This window comes from Falco peregrinus, chromosome 7, assembly GCF_023634155.1.
Source record: "Falco peregrinus isolate bFalPer1 chromosome 7, bFalPer1.pri, whole genome shotgun sequence".
In the NCBI taxonomy this organism is placed as follows: domain Eukaryota; kingdom Metazoa; phylum Chordata; class Aves; order Falconiformes; family Falconidae; genus Falco; species Falco peregrinus.
In genome coordinates this window covers 26,698,183-26,715,148 of record NC_073727.1, presented here as the reverse complement: position 1 = coordinate 26,715,148, position 16,966 = coordinate 26,698,183, and the positions used below count along the sequence as shown (strand labels likewise).

At 39.5% G+C, this 16,966-nt stretch overlaps 1 protein-coding gene across 2 annotated transcripts in view; it reads left to right on the top strand.

Annotated features, from left to right (window-relative positions):
* The window catches only part of CDK19 (cyclin dependent kinase 19), a 133,057-nt gene that overhangs the window by 18,761 nt on the left and 97,330 nt on the right, over positions 1-16,966 (top strand). Inside the window, exon 2 of one of the 2 annotated variants that reach the window (XM_055809931.1) lies at positions 1,945-2,020. The exons of the other annotated variant lie outside the window; for it this stretch is intronic. Coding sequence (XP_055665906.1) covers positions 1,945-2,020 — 76 coding nt within the window. The remainder of the gene's footprint in view (positions 1-1,944; positions 2,021-16,966) is intronic. 2 annotated transcript variants of the gene reach the window in all.

The window sequence follows — 16,966 nt, the reverse complement described above, 5'->3', positions numbered from 1 at the left end:
TGCCCACGGCAGATGATCTTTAAGGTCTCTTGGAACCCAAACCATTCTATGCTTTTATTTAATTTTAATTAGCATAGAGGAATAAAAGTTTGGTTTAGAAGAGGAGGATCCAATCCTGTTAGGTTTGTTTGTCATTTGTGTTGGTTGTTAGGATTTGCATTTAAGTATCTGAATGAGTGAATATTTTGGAGGTAGTTGCAGGCATTTTGTAAGGTGCTGTCCTTCCCATTTCTTCACCGAAAATCTGTGCAGAGTGAGAATGTATTTCTTTTTGGAAGTTCCAAAATCATTTAGGTCACCTCAAAATAACCCATTCCTTTAGTTTAAGCTGCAGAAGGATCTTCTGTTGCTCCAAACCTATCTGGAGCAAGAGGCCCTTCAAGCCTGAAGCCTTACACGCCTGGTCTTGCTTCCTTAGAAATCAGTGTTGCACAGTTTCCCAAACCCACTGAAACACCCTGATTAAAATAAAGTAGATTGTACTTCCATTACAACTGAATTTCTCTGATTTTTAATTTGGAAGGAATATCTATTCAAAGATTTCCAAAGATTTCATGTTAAGTGCTTGTTTGAGAGAGGAATAACAACTATTTCTGAGTAAGGTGCGGCACCAGAACTGAAGTTTCGCAGTTGGGATAGCTGCTGAGTGACTCGTACTTCAAAGGTGACAAGTCCTACTTTTTGCAGAACTTGCAGCAGACTGTGTTTTCATGTGTAGTCTGAATACGTTTGGAATTGTTCTTGTCATATTTTTACTTCAAAAAAATCTAGTACAAAATGGAATCCAAGCACTATGTTAACTAATATGCATTGTGGATTTAGCTGCTAATGAAAATTACTGAGAATAATGATCACCTAGTTACTTATACGTGTAGGCAGTTACAGTTTCTGGTTGATCTCATCTTCTCCCCACGTTCCTTCACTTAGGCACTTCTCCCATGAAATTCAAACATGGGGGTCTGGAGGAGCATGGGGAGGAGGCTGGGGTTGGGCAGGACACAGGCTTGGAGTTAAAAGCCAGAGAAGCTGAAATGAATTTAAGTTGTTTTTTCAAGGTAGCAAAATGCAGTGGTTTGGGACTGGAAGAAGGGGAAACTGACATCTACCAGAATGCCATAAGGGATTTGGACGGGAGCTTGTGGGTTCTTTAATCATAACTGATGAGTCTGCAGAAGTGCATCAGCACTGTGGGTATTGGTGCGTATCAACACCTATTGATGATAGCAGAATCCTGCAAAACCTTACCCTAGGCAGTAAGCTGGTTGTGTTATATTGCAAGGGCTTCAAAATACTACTTAATTTTCTTGTTTTGTTGGTCTTTCCTCTAAATCACTTCAAACTGTGATTATTTAAAAGGATAGCATTGTGTTTGGGCTGAACATTTTCATGTTTTCCGGTTTTGTACTTCAGAGCACCCAGTTTCATACGCTGTGTAGGGGTCTGTCAGTATCCAGCACTTAAATAAGAAGTAGGATTGGTTTAAAATAATGGTATTTCAGAAGTAAAAGTGGATTGACAGTGGCTCATAAGACCAAGTAAAAACTTTACAGTTTGTAGATATTTCTAGGAGAGTTTTCCAGGCACGGAATATGACACTGGCTTTTTCATAGTAGTAGACAGTATCCTGGAATTTCAGGAAAAGTGTCCTCCAAAAGTCTCTGTAGGCATATTTGCAGTTATCTATATGGTTTCAGAGAGAAATGGATATATGTTAACGAAGTGTTTTTATGCGGGAGTTTTTGTTTGGAGTTTTTGAAGTCTGTGTTAGAAGAAAACTTGCTTCCGAATGTAATTTATGCATAAAACCAGATTGGCTTTTCAGCTTCTTGATCCAGACCAAATTAAAATAATCATCAAACTTGTTAGTGATTGGTGTAATATAAATCAGAGCTAAAAATAATCCTCTTTTTTTTTTCCCCTGTTTGTTTTTTTTTGTGTGTACAGAAAAGATGAAAAGGAGTATGCACTGAAGCAAATTGAAGGTACAGGGATATCCATGTCGGCCTGTAGAGAGATTGCAGTAAGTGTACATACATGAAAGTATTTTTACTGACACTATTGTTCAACAGATATTTTAATTTTTCTGAATTAAGTAATGTAAAGATCATCTAAATGTTTTCTTTAATGTATGCAAGCATGAAAGTTATTCAGACATGACTTTTTCTTAAAATGCTTTCTAAATTTTTTTTTAAACTGGAAAGAGTTGTTCTTGCTAGATGATAGTAATGCCTCTTGCTGGTATAAATCTGTTTTATCTGCTTGTATGTGTTGAGAGGGAGATACCTTTTTAATGAAGATTTATTTTAAAAAGGGGTGACCTGAAGGAAAAAAGTTCTGAAAGATTACAACTGCCATTTCAAGTCCACATGCTAATAATGTATTTTATTTCTAATATGGCAGACTAATGGTACCTTACTCTTTACCTGAGAACAATTTGTTCTCCTCATTCATTTTGCTAAGTACAGAGAAATTTCATAGCAAAATAAAAACCAGCTTTAACTGTATTTTTTTAACATGTGTCTTAGGAGAAAAAATGGATTCAGAAGTTGCACGCTTTGAGCACAGTAATGCCCATCATTCCTTCAAAGCTAGTAAAAATTAGGTGTTTGTATATGAAGGTAGAATTTGATCTTTAATATTTATTTTATGACTGAAAATGTGCATTACTGTCAAAGTGCTGGATAGTGAGTAAAATTCTAAAAATTTCTTGTAATGCAAGAAATTCTTGCATTGCGGAGAAGAGCACTTGATTAAATATTTACCTTGTTTTAACGCTGTCACTATGCTGAGGGCTGTTGAAATGTATGTTAGGGTTGTGCCTAAAGCTTTTTATGATCTAAGAGTGTTGCATTGAAATACGGCGTTTAAATGTGCAATTCAATGTGAGACATTAGAAACTCATGATACTCATGAACTGAGCAAACCACTGTACTGTGTTTAGTATAGTGCCCATGGTAATTCTGTACGAATAGACTTAGCAGATAAAACTACTGTCCCTTTTAAAGTGTTCGTCGCTGTAAGGTCAAGGTCAGCCATGGATTTGAGAGGTGGCTCTGTTGCTGTCAGTCCGCTTACACAGAGCCTACCCAGTGACCTTTTTGCTAATATTTCTGCCTTTGGAGGAAATAAGAAATCCTCTTTCAACATCAGTATTAGATTATATTCTTGTTACTATCAAGCTGGTTTTGACAGTGTTGTGGGTTTTTTTTTTTTGTTTTGTTTGTTTCTTGGATTCTTGTCCTTTGTCCGTCTTAAATTGTACTACCGTGGAGATAATGTGTGGAATAGTCTGAAGGGGATGTTTCTGTTGTCATGATAGCACTGTGGTATGGAGCTGGTTCTGTCATACCTGGACACAACAGTGTCCTTACACCCCTTGAAAAAAGCAGAGTGTCAAATTATTTTTTTTTAACTCTGATGTATCACCATTTCAGTCTTGATGTTTAAAAAAAAAATGTTAAACTTTTTTATTGACTTAGCTTTGTGCAAAGCTCACTACAGTCTCCTTTCAATGGTTCTTCCTGTAATTCTTCCTTGAATGATATTTTGCTCTTCTTTAGACTGTGTTGTAAAACTCTATAACCTGAGATAATGTAGTAAATCACTGTTTGCATCAGTGAAATTCAGGTTGGTCAAATATTAGAAATATGAAAAAGGTGAAGGTGAAACAGTTGAAAGAGAAATACCAATTTCTTGTCATTCAGAAACAAGCAGAATCAAGCTCATTTTCTATAAAGAGAAGCAGAATTATGATTAATGTAGTTAATCTTGTATTTAAAGGCTTAGAGAGGTAACAAAGAGGGTAAAGTTTACTGCTTAAATAAAGATTATCAGCCTGGAAAGAGGCCATGTTAAAATGTCATTAATAGTTCTTTTGACGTTTAAACTCCACTCTACAGCCACCACCCCCATTCCACCCCCCAACACCAAAAAAAAAAACCCCAAACCCCACTCATATTCTGTGGAAGCTGAGAAAATGAAAGAAGTGCCAGTGTATGTAGTTCTGTGTGTTCAGAATATTCTAATAATTCTATAACCTGAAGACGCTTGAGAATGAGCTCAAGAAATATATTGCTGAACTAAAAGACACTCAGTTTTGCAGTCCAAGACCATTTTGTGTGCAGTATTGCTGAGACACTTAGAATAAGATACACTGGCTAACTTTCCCTAAGTGGAAAGGCAGATGATGCCTCTCTTCTGACATTACAGATCAAGCTGGTCTGTCTTTGCTTGGGACTTTGGAAAAGATAAAGCCTCTTTTACCGTTCTTAATATGAGCTCCTCCTGGAAGAAGGCTTACGTCGGTGAAAATACCATATAGGCAGTGATTCCTGGGGTAGTGATGATTACTTTCTTTCAGCTGTAGGGTGATGCCTGCTGAAGGAATCCATATTTCAGCCGATTCTGTTGTATTGAATACAAAAGTACTAGAGGGGATTCTTATATGTTAAAGACAGGGTGGAGGGAAGAAGGCTGCTGGAGAGAAGAATTTCTTCCCTGTAACTCAAGACTATGCTGAAGATAAAAGAAATGCCAACTATTTCTGTGTTCTTGTTACAAGGCAGATGATTGCTTGGCTCAAGCAACAGCATTTTTTAAGAGTAGAGCTGTAAATTATGAATGAGAGTTATGAAATACAGAGTTTTCATTTTTACATTATTATTTAGTTAACAAACCTCTCAGCTCAAGACTTGTATTGCCTTATTTTGGAACCAGTGATGGATGAAATATTTTCCTTACTGCTTGAACATCAGGGTGGATTTTGGAGAAAAACTTAATTCAGAGAAAAGAAAAATATAAGCCTTTTCTTAATCGGTGCCATGGACTGGCTAATTCAAAAATATCTGGATATGTTGCCTGTCCCTCAGTGTGGCAGAACTTCAGGGCAATTGTTTGTGATAGGTAAGGTTTGCTAACAGTGTAAGAAAAGTAGTCTCGCTGTATTAATAAAAGGAGAGCAGGAGAAAGCAGTAAAATGTCTCAGCTTGAATTTTGGTTTTTTTTTTTTTTGTTCTGAGAAAGAAATACATTTGGGTACTGATTTGGACAGTGGATTTTGGGCTTATGCTGCTAGACTGCAAACTGTTTACAGCTATCTCCATTGGAGCTTATTTTAGTGGCTAAGTCACTTGGTTGTCTGTTGCTTTTTGCACGAGGAATTGCAGAAACCAAAGGCTGAATGGTAGTAGAGGTTAATCTGAATATCCTCAGAAAAACTGCAGTCTTGAACAAATTGGGGAGCTACAATATGATTACTGTTACTGGCTTATTTAGCTGACATAGTGGAGTCTAGGATCTTGAGTGAAGGGAGCATGTCAGAACTCTGGTCTTTAGGAGAGCAGACTTCAACATCTTCAGATATCTGCTTGGAAGAATCCTATAAGATAAAGCCCTGGGGAGAAGAGGGATCCAGGAAAGCTTGTTGATAGTCAAGGATCACCTTGTCCAAGGCCAAGGAAGTTCCATCCCAACAAGGAGGAAAGCAAGCAAGGGCACCAGGACACGTGCATGGATGAGCAAGGAGTTCCCTATTGAACCCAGACATAACAACATATGAGGTGGAAATAGGAATTGGTAATGCAAGAGAGGTATAGAGTTGCTGTTTGATCTTGCAAGGATGGGCGTTAGGAAAGCCAAGGCTGAGCTGGAGTTGAGTCTGGCAAGGGACCTGAAGGGCAACAAGAAGGGATTCTACAAGTACATAAACAGAAAAAGTAAGACTAAAGAAAATGTGAGCCTGCTGCTGGATTGGGAACAAATGATACGGAAAAGGCAGATGTACTTGGGTAAGACCAACCTTCAGGAATCTCGTGCTTCTGAGACCAGAGGGAAAGTCAAGCAAGGAAGACTTACCTTTGGTGAGAAGGACCAAATTAGGGAGCACTCCAACTGGACATATGTAAGTCTGTGACTTCTGATGGGTTGCCCCAGAAATGCTGAGGGAGCCGCTTGTATGTCATTGAGACCACTCTCAATTATCTTTGAAAGATCATGGTGATTGGAAGAGGTTCCTGAGGAACGGAAGAGAGAAAATGCTACTCCTGTTTCCAGGAAGGAGGATCCAGGGGGATTACAGGTTGGTCAGCCACACCTCAGTCGCTTGGAAAGGTGATGAAGAAAATCCTCCTGGAAACATTTCGAAACACTTGAAGGACAGGAAGGTGATTGGGAGTAGTCAGTATGGATTTGTAAAGGAGAAATCATCCTTAACCAACCTGGTAGCCTTCTATGATGAGATGACTGGCTTGAGGAATGAGTAAGCTTTTAATGCTTTCTCCAGTAATATTCTCACAGACAAGCTAACAAATTGCAGGTTAGATAAGTGGAAAGTGAGGTGGATTGAAAACCAGCTGAACAGCTGGGCCCAGAGGATTGTGGTCAGTGGTGCGCAGTCCAGTTAGAGACAAGTCACTAGTGGTGTACCCCAGAGGCTGATAGTGGGGCTGATACTGTCCAGCATCTTCACTGATGAACTGGGTGCTGTGGCAGAGCCCATCCTCAACAAGTTTGCAGTCGATACAAAACTGTGAGACATGGCCAATACACCAGATGGTTGTGCTGCCATGGAGAGAGGCCTCAGCAGGCTGGAGAAATGGGCATAGAGGAGTCTTGTGAAGTTCACCAAAGGGAAATGCCAAGTCCTGTATCTGGGATGGAATAACTCCAAGTACCAGTACCTGCTGGGAGCTGACTGGCTGGAAGGAAGCTCTGCAGAGAAAGCCCTGGGGGCCCTTGTGGACAGCAAGTTGACTGAGCCAGCAATGCACCCTCAGAGCAAAGACAGTCAACAGCATCCTGGGCTGTGTTAGGCAGAGCACTGCCAGCAAGTCAAGGCGGATGGTCCTTCCCCTCTAACTTGGTACTGGTGGGGCCATACCTGGAGCGTTGGGTCAAGTCCTGGGCTCCTCAGTACTTGAAGGAGAACAGAGCAATTGGAGTGAGCCCAGCGCAGTGCCACAGAGATGATGGACTGGAGCATTTGACATATGAGGAGAGGCTAAGAGAGCTGGGACCGTATAGCCTAGAGAAGAGAAAGGCTTGGGGGATCTTATCAATGTATGTAAATACCTGATGGGAGAGAATGAAGATGTGGGAACCAGACTCTTCTCGGTGGTGCCCAGTGACAAGCAAAAGGCGATGGGCATGTGTTGGAATACATGAAATTCCATCTAAGTATGAAAAGATGCTTCTTCCTGTGAGGGTGACTGAGTGCTGGAACAGATTACCCAGAGCGGTTGTGAAGTCTCCATCTGTGGAGATGCTCAGAGCTTGACTGGATGCAGTCACAGGCAGGTTGCTCTACCTGGACTGTGCTTGAGGAGGGAGGCTGGGCTAGATCTCAAGAGGTCCCTTCCAACTGGAAAGATTCTGTGATTCTGTAAAACAATCTTTTAGTATTTCTGTGCATTTAGTAGGAATAGAACCATGCTCTTCAGGTGTATTTCTAGTAAGAAGATAAACATTTTGTACTAACAAAACAGTATTCTATACTACTTGGCAGTGAAGTACAATCAAGAAACATTGGCTTGCTACGTTCCAGTAAAAGCTGCAAGTCCCTCTTGTATCCTGAGTTGCTTTTCTGAGGTTCCTGACTGGTTGCTGAAATTAGGTATCTTATGCGAGGTTCTTGGAAAATTTTTGAAGGGTCCAAACTTTATTCCCAAATTCTTTCTTTAGGTCTGTTTTTCACCAAAACACACGTTTAATTTAGTACTTATAACAGTTCCCTGGTATGAGTTGCACATCTTTTCAAAAAGTCCAATAATAAATGAAAAGTAAGTGCAGTTTTCCTCTGAAAAAGTGTTTTTGATGTATTCTGGCTTTTCTCTCACTGAGACAGTTCCATGTGAGTATATTAAGTATAGTAGTAAAAATGTCCTGGAAACCAATGAAGTATTTGTAACAGTCACTTGTACTGCAGAGAATAGTCTTGCTCTGAAATTATTCTTAACCCAGAAGAGGATAGTTTTAAGAAAGTCTTTTTATAAGATCACTTTTTTCTCCTAAAGCATAGATTGCAGGCAAGGATGACTACTACCAAAGGTTTCATGTGAATCAGTAGCTTGTTAGATCTTAGGGGCTCCTCTGTCAACTCCTGGTCCTTTCCAGCTTTTCTCCCCACCCCAAACACTGAGAACTTTCCTTCTTCCAAGGATAAATTACCAACTCTAGCCATCTTCTCTGTAAATGGTGGTCTTAATTCTAAACTTCATTGGATTTTTCTGTCAGGGTTTGTTTTTATAGCTCAGTAGCCTTTTTTCTGTGGGGAAAAATAATTAGACTAGGCTGTTACAGATTATTTAAATGGGAGAAGTAATGCTGCAAACCAACAGCATTTCTGTCCTAGCCTTGCTTAAGAGTGCCCTCAATTGCTGCAGTTTTGCCCTCTGTGAATGTTGGGTCTGGGACGCGTAAGGGTTTTAGTTGCTACACCCTGTGCCTGTGTGTGCTAGTTGTTAGTGAAGCTGCTAGAGGCTGCTCCTTCTGGGAGACCCTGGAACATTGCCAGCACACTGTGGGACACTAGTGGGAACATTAGTTGTCCTTTGTGTTCATACTTGCATTTATGGGTACAGGCTAAAATAATTCAGACTGTAATGTTAAATGAGTTACTGAAAGCTCGTTCAAACAATTTGGCATGCACAAATTACTTTCAAGCCTTTTGCCTATTGATGCAATGTATGCTACGAAGTGCTAGGGGGTACCAGTATTTTGGCATCCTCAGTTTCTGAGGGTGGGCAAAGTTTTAGAAGCCTTACAGGTTAAACGATAGGGTTTTGTAACCTTTTTGTACTTGTCAGCTCTCTTGAGCCAAGGCTCTGCCTTGCTGTATTTCTGTTCTTTTCCACCTCCCTGCTGTCTGTGGCCTTCCTGTGTGAGTAGGCAGCCTCTCCCTCCTCTTGGCGTTGGGGGTCTGTGGGGGTGTGGTGCTGTAGCTGAGCCAGGGAGGTCCAGCTAGACTTACTGTTCCCATCTTGAAGCACTTTGTGCCTTTGCTCTGTGTTTCTCAGCAGTGCTGCTGGCAGCATGGCACAGGGACACTCCAGGGGACGTGTCGTGCCTTGCTGGGTTGAGCTAGTAAAGCTTATTTGCTTTCAGTTCTGTCAGGTGCTGCATGTCGCTTACAAGCTGCTCTTACCTCCCTGGTTGGAAACTTAGTCAAATGAACTAAATGTGAAGCTACTTAATTTGAGACTCTGGACTGGGCTGGCCTTGACCTGTTTGATGTGTGTCTGCATCTCTTGGGAATGCAGAAAAGATCAGCTGTACAGGAATAATATCTTTTCAGTATTAATAAAACACTTTGAAGATTTGTAATGCCATTGGCTCTCTTCAAATACAGCTACATAGAATTTCATAATAAGTACAAGTCCTCTGCTTTGGCTGTGTTGACCTTTTCTGTGGCTTTGACTATCACAGCAGCTTGCAGTATTTACTGTTATGTAGAAAAATAGGTCTCTAACCTTGGTCCCTGGCTTTGTTTAAGGCAAGGTTAGGTGAAAAAAGGCCTTAAAAAAGCTTGTGTCCCCAAGTACATTTGCTGTAGGAGATTCCTTTTGAATGTCAGAACTTCTTTTTCCTTGCCAAGATAAATATATAGAATATTTGGCAATGTAAAATCTTCCCATAAATTCTCTACTACCTAATTAGAAAAGATTGTTAGATTTGTTTGTGGAAACTTTGAAACTCCACTCCCTCTTTCAATAGCTGGAGGTAGTGAAAGTTTGAAAAAATATTTTGAAAGGATTTTTATTTAAGAGTTAAGGCATGTGTTGGCTAGAAGCGTCTGTGCATTATGATTTTGTAAGTATGAATCAGCTGGAAGGAGGTTTTCGCTTCGGCTGCATGAAAACTCATGTTTTGCATGCCATAGGAAGAATAAGAGTTCTCTCTGTTACATGGCCTAATCTTGTATAATCTCTGTAATGTAAATAGTTTTTGTGTAAGGCAGTACTTAAATTCCTGCTTTGGTTATTCTTCAGAAGGGTTCTGTGGACATTTTTTTGTCTTTTTATTTTATTGCATCTGAAAGAACAATTAACTTCACTAAATAAAAAAGTACACAGGTAGTAAATCTGTAAAATAAAAAAGATTTTTGTTTCAGTCAGTTAAGGTGACTTTTTTTTATTGGCTCATAAATGCACTGTAACATTTATGAAAATAAGTTTTGCAGCTTGGAGTATAATGTTTTTGTTAAGTAATAGTAACAGAAACAGAGCATCATCTGAAGCAGCTGGTCAGCCCCATTGTCTGACTACATCCACCTCATTCAGCAGTTTAACAACAAAAAAGAGCATGCAGAGGAGAAGGGAAAAGGGAAACTGTTTTTAGTGCACCGTTGGTTTCTAAATACAAAATTTGAAAGTTTTCTCTTTTCATACAGCATTTACTTTGCTGTTCTTGAAGTTGTGTCTCTGCTGAAAGCAGGACAGCAATATCAACAAATCTATGGCAAGTATGTTAAAAAAAAAAAAGCTTTAACCCTATTCTAACACACTGTGAGCCAGAGAAGCTTCTTTACACATTTGGTACTTGACATCACTTAGGATATAATCCAAATTTCCAGTGCAGCTGACTAGGAAAAATGAATGTTCAGTGCTTTTCAGGCTCAGTTGTTTCCACTTTTAATTTGCTGTTCACTTCAGAACCTGAATATTCTCAGAGCACATATGCAAAACCAACGGATGGTGCCTTCAACAGAAATGAACAAAAAAGGAAAGCCAAGCCTCTTCAGGTTGAGCTGTAGGCAGCAATGCACTGAAAGCAAATAGCTACTTTATCACTCGGATAAGGAAGAACAGAATTGCAGATAATACAGGAAAGACATTTTTAAATACTTATTTGCCAAACTTAAATACTCCCTGCAAGACTGCGTGTGTGCACACATGAAGACACATATTTTAAAGCTTCAGGTGGAATGTTTGGTGAATTTGAGGTTCTTTTCTGAATCCATCATAAACCTTTCTTTTTCTCTTCTGTTTCTCATTCTCTCTTTCCCATTATGTGTTTTCCTTATGTTCCTCCATTTGTACTTTCCCTGTAGTCCAGTGAAATTAGTTTATACATGTTTTCAGTTTATTCTGTGTGGAGGTGTTTGAATGTTTGTTGTTGAATTGTTTGAATGGTATATTGACTTCGTGTAACTCTAGAACATGCCCTTCTCGAATTTAACAATATATGTGACTGGTTTTGATGCCTCAGACTGAGGTGATGCCATGGGTTTTCAGATGATGGATTCTTTTTAAGTTGGGACTTCCACTGTTACTAAATTGGCCACTTCATTCAGCAAGTGTCTCACATTTTCTTGTGCATCTTTTCACAACTAATGTAGTAGCAGAAGCTCTTGTTGTTGCCCTCGACATTCCTTGCAAATGTCAATTGGAGATGAGCTTCAGCGTTCCTGACACCATCCCTACGTGCCTGGGCAGTGTTTCTAAACTCCTCCTACGTAGCCTGTCCCTGTTTGCACCGCTCTGTATACTACCCATCTTGCATCGGAGCTCTGACAATCTGCTTAACTGAACTGGTCTCCCGATACTTGTATTTTTTAGTAGACCTGCCAGCTTTCTTGAACTCCTTTGCCCTTCAGAGTTGCTTCCCATAGCTGCCTGCCAGTCCTTTCAATAAGCTGAAATCTGTTCTGAAGCTCTGGGTCTGTGCTCTGCTACTTGCCTTCTTCACTTCACTCAGGATCTTGAACTGTACTAGTAGATGGTTGCTACAGCCAAAGCTGCCTTTGGTTGTCACATCTCCAGCTGGTTCTTCATTGTTGGAAAACAGCTGTGTGCCACCATTGTTGGCCCATCCAGTATGTGTATCAAGAAGTTGTCCCTGATATCCTCCAAAAATTATCTGGGTTGCTGCTGCCCTGCTGTCTGCCCTTCCAGTGGATATCAGGGAGGTTAAGGTCTCCGGTAAGAACAAGGGTTTGTAGTTCAGGAGTCTTTGAGTTGTAGAGAAGACTTCATCCAATTCCCCATCCTGATCAGGTGGTTCTCTGATGTACTCCCAACACAGTGTCATCCTTACTGGTCTTTGTGCTGATCCAGACCTGCAAGCTGTCTGATGCTTCTCTGTGCCCATGGGGTCTGTGAGGCAGAAATAAAACGTTACTAATAGTGCCTAAACTGGATGAATTAATACAGAACAAAGGTGGCTGGATTGAAAATGGAATAACAGTGGAAAAATCCTTAAGGCTTGATCAAATGCTAATTAAAAAGTTGCTTTTTTTCAGTACATTGTATGGCATTGGTTTTAGCCTGTGTATGGCAAAGTGGATAGTGGTTTTAGTCTACAGTCATATTTTACTCTGCAGGCTTTTATATGTAAGTTGTAGTTAGCTTTGTTACTGAAGGCAAAATGTTGTGTTACCTTCTACTAAAGCTTTATTCACCTCATTGAGTTTCATTATGTTAAAAATTTCAGTGTGGTGTTTGTTTCCTTGTGAACCTCTGTGTATATTTCTGTGGTAAGCTGAAAAATAGCTTTGTTTAAATACAGCATTCTGCTGAGTTTATGAGATTTGACTCGTGTTTATGATGACTTGGTACATTATTGTATGGGGTTTTTGAGAGACAGGGAGGTTTTCCTGTTTCCAAACTGTAGTTAACAGTACAGTAGTCAATAAATGGATAGCCTGGGTGTCTTGAATTCTGTGATGCATCTTGTCGACAGGTTTACAGTGTGAAGTTGTAAGTGTGTAGAATTTGCCTAGTTTGCATTTTCATAAGAAAGGTGGTTCTCTGGTCCATTTGGCCATCTGACTGGCAAAATAGTTCTGCCTTGTAGAAAGAGCGTCATACTCATACTTCCTATCTCATTAGCAGTGTCAGGATGCTTACCCAAACCTGCTTGTTGCCTGTATGTAGCACATGTACTAAATTGGGGGTATACATAGAATCTCAATAGACTTGACCTTGAGCTCTTTCATATGCAGCCACCTAAGAATACTGGAGTTAAGGTAGTCTGGACCGCCTATACTATTGGAAAAAGTAATAACTTTTTTGAAGATGTGAACAGAATACTGAAAGAAGCTATCAGTAGAATAATTTTGATTGTAGACAGTTATGAAATACGAGATCTGCTGCCAGTTCTTGAAGACATTTGTGGGAGCCTCTGCCTTTTTTTTTTCTGTGCCAACGAGCTTATCCTGTCCCACGGCCCTACGGAGTCTGTTTCTCAACTCTCAGTATCTTTCTGTATTTTCACTTGCTTACCTCAGTTGACTTTTGTACGATTTACCTTGCTTTCTTCTCTCTTTATTTCTGGATGCCTTTAATATTTACAAGCAATACAATGGCTTCCTGTCCACTAGGTCTGTCTTGGATCCATTTTGGTTTGATTTCTTTAAGCTTCTGCTCTAAAAAAGTTATTACTGTTATTTATGTTCTGTTTCTGACCAAACTCCAAGGTTTGCTCAGTACCCTCATCTGCCTTAGTATCTTTATACTTTGGAATAATTCCTTATTTCTTGACATGTTATTTTTGTTATGTATTGGTGATTTTTTTTCTTGCCTAGGTTTTATCTAGTCTGTTTTAGGTTTGTGAGTATGGGTGATCCTTGCAGCTTTACATTCTGTCTCTAAGCATTTATTATACTTGTGGCCTAAAAAATAATTTACCGCTACTAAATTGCCTTTTGTGCTGTTCCACATCTGAAATTCACCAAATTTGCTTGAAGCTTTGAAGTCTAAATAAGGAATTTTATTGTGATTTTAAGTTTTAATCATTTTCAGCTATCTCCATTGTTCAGATTTTAAGTCTGAGCCCAGATGGATTATTTTATTTTTCCTTCTTCTGGGCATCTCAAATCAAGACTATTTTCAAGCTCTTATTTTCTTTCTTCAGTACTTCCAGAACTCATGGGTTTTTTTCAACACGGATGGGCCTGAAAAACACATCTATATTCTTACCCAGCTGGGATTATTTAAAATCTTATCTTTGTCCTATGAAATGCTCTGTATATGGTGCTGCTGTAGAATCCTTCCTTTAAACCATTCCATTTCTGTCTTATCAAATTAAGTGTCCTAGAAGTCCCCTCTAAAAATGCAGAATCTGCAAAACAAATCAAAACCATGTCTGTCTTCTGTGGTTAAACTTAATGCTCCTTGTTACTCTAGCCAATGCTCAAAATGCCATCTACTTGCTTGTCAGATGTTCACGTAATCATTTCTGTGGTGTTCTGCATACTAGTGGAAATAAAACTTGTCAAAGGGTTCCCATCAAGGTACCAGTCATGTTTGCATTAGTGAAGTCTGAAAGTGTTTAGTTCTCCTGTGGTCTGTGGTGAACTGATTGCTTGTATTTTGGTTTAATAGCCTTTTCTTTTTCTCTTGCATGGCATTTTCTGGTGCTATTAACTTGTACTGACTGACTGACTGACTTGAAACTTTACACACCCAGGGCATAATTGCTGTTGCATGTGCAGAATGAAATGCATAAAATCTATAGGGGTTTTCCTACAGATGCTTCCCCCGCAACAGGGACATCTACAGCATATGCTTTTGAGGATAGACAGTACTGCTCCTCTTTTCCCAGCCAAGAAGAGGGTAAGAAGGTAAAGGAGGAGGGAAAGTTAGTTTAGGGTGTTGTCAAAGGGAGACTAAGTGAGATTAATTTAGGGTGATCGCTGAGTGGTAGTGATTGTTTTACAGGTTGTTCTGTCCCAGTGAGCTCTCTTCATTTCTGAGTGCTTAATCTTTAGGTTTCACACATCATTTGAGCTTCTGTGTTCATTGGTCCTCCATCACACACACGCAGGGAAAAAATAAATAAATCCATCTGTGTAAAGCATACTGAGGATTTTGTTAGCTGGTGCACTTCATTATTGTAAATACTTCATCAATATTTATGAATTTGTGGTGAGTTTGCTAAGGCAACAAAAGGCATCTTCCAAAGGTTAATCTACTGCTACTTTCCCGAATTTGGCTGGAGGACAGTAGTGAGTGCTAGTGTGGGATGAATTCCTGTAGCACTTGAGTATCTCCAGTAATGCAGGGGCATGGCAGTGAAGGTGACCACTTTTGCATCATGTTCAAGGGGACTGTGCGGAGTTTTCTAGATTTGATAGGACTTGCTCTCAGAGTACTCATAAGCTGCAGCATTTTCAGCTGGACAATTTGGCAGTCACGGTGGTGGAAGCTGGCTGGATACAAAGCCTCAAAGTGACTGTTGCTTGGCCAAAGGACAGTAACACAGCTGTTACTTTTAATGCATGTCAAAGTGGACCTGAGGTTTTGTGATCTGATAAATAATGGGCTTAATATTAAAAAGCCACAGCATTCAGTTGCTTAACGGTGATAAGGGAGCGGTAGGGCAAACGAATATGAAGTGTGACTTAGGTTGGTATTGCCCTTTTATAGTGTGTGATGCTCAGAAGGATTCTGTTGTCTAGGTAACAGGGTCTGTACCTCATTTCTTAAGAAGGTGGAACAGATGTTCTTGCGAGAAGCAACCAATTATCACCAGTGAGAATATTGGCAGTATTTAAACTAATTGCTCTGTTGTTGCATGCAGTCCAATTCATATGCTATGAATAGTAAAGAAAATTTAAAGGAAGGAATCTTCCTGGTATGGCTTTTCTGGAATGAAGTTCTTAAAGTATTTGTGGTTTATAAAATAGCACTCATCGGTGCGTGTTTTCACACTTCCATTTATCATTGTATTTTCTTCAGTACCATTCAGTCTTTTTGTTTGGTATTTGTAATGTCTTTTCCATGATTGTTGAGTTCCATTGCTCGATCAAATCTCTGTCATATCACATTAATTTCATTCATTTGAAATATGTAAAAATCTGAAGGCAGTGGGGTAAAAGGATGCTTACAGTGGCATAAGACACTGAGGGGCTTTTCTAAGTCATGTAAATCTGTTCTGAGATTTCAGTTTTGTGCCAAAATTCAGGCACAGCTACTTGAATAGGGACTGTGCCATAAAAAGCTGGAGCAAAGGGAGGAAGCTATATAGACACATATATACATGAAACCCTGCTGTATGCTGCTTAGGTGGGGACATAGGTTGTGTGTGGTGGAATAAGCAGGTGGTAACAGTGTCAAGGAAGAGAGGACAGCTGAAAGGGACAGTATGGAACAAGGAGTGCCTGAGCGCTCTCACTGTAGCACTCAGCAGTGTAGCTTGTTTTTATGAAAGATTGTGCTAAAGTAACTTCATGTATGAAATAAAATACTTACGTTGCTTATGAATGTAGTTTTGTCTTCCTGGAAGACTGTTGTAGTCTTTACAGCATAGGATATACTTTTGCCTTTTATAAGAGATTTGGTGGAAGGTGTGCATATAAGTAAGTTTTTATACCTTTGGGATAAACTCTGATGTTGGGTATTAAATAAGAAAAAGAGGCATTGGGACCAGATTTGTAGGTCACTATTTGTGGGTCCTCAGCAAAGCTAAGCCACACCATTATGCTTTTAAACAAAACATCTGGCCTCTTGCCTGAACTTTTCCTGAGCATCTTGCCAAATAAAAAAGGTCTTTTCTATGTTTGTTAGGTAGGGCATTGCAAAAACATGTTTTCTGTCTTGGCAATAATAGGATGAAGGAAGAATCCTTGACCTACTCTCTTTTTATTGTCTCCGATAAAAGATGTGCTGTTTTGATTTTTATCGAACTGTGGAAAATGTCATAATGAGTGGAAACAAAGTGCATGTGGCACTTCTTAGATTATTTGGCTGAGTTATCCTATTGTATTGTAGTGACATGTTAATTGGGGCAAAATGTCTTATTACATTCAGTTATTTCAATAACCACTGTAAAATGTTTGCAGTCTGAGTAGGAAAAAAATAACGTTTTGTAGAGGTTTTTTTAATCCTTTTTACCAGGCTACTTGCATGTAACTTATAATCTTTTGCTTGTTGTCCTTCTGATCTGGCTTCTGGCTCTCATTCTGTTAAGTCTTCTGCGTTCATCCTTTGTGATTTAATGCAGATGATGCATCTGGTCTCTTAGCTGTATG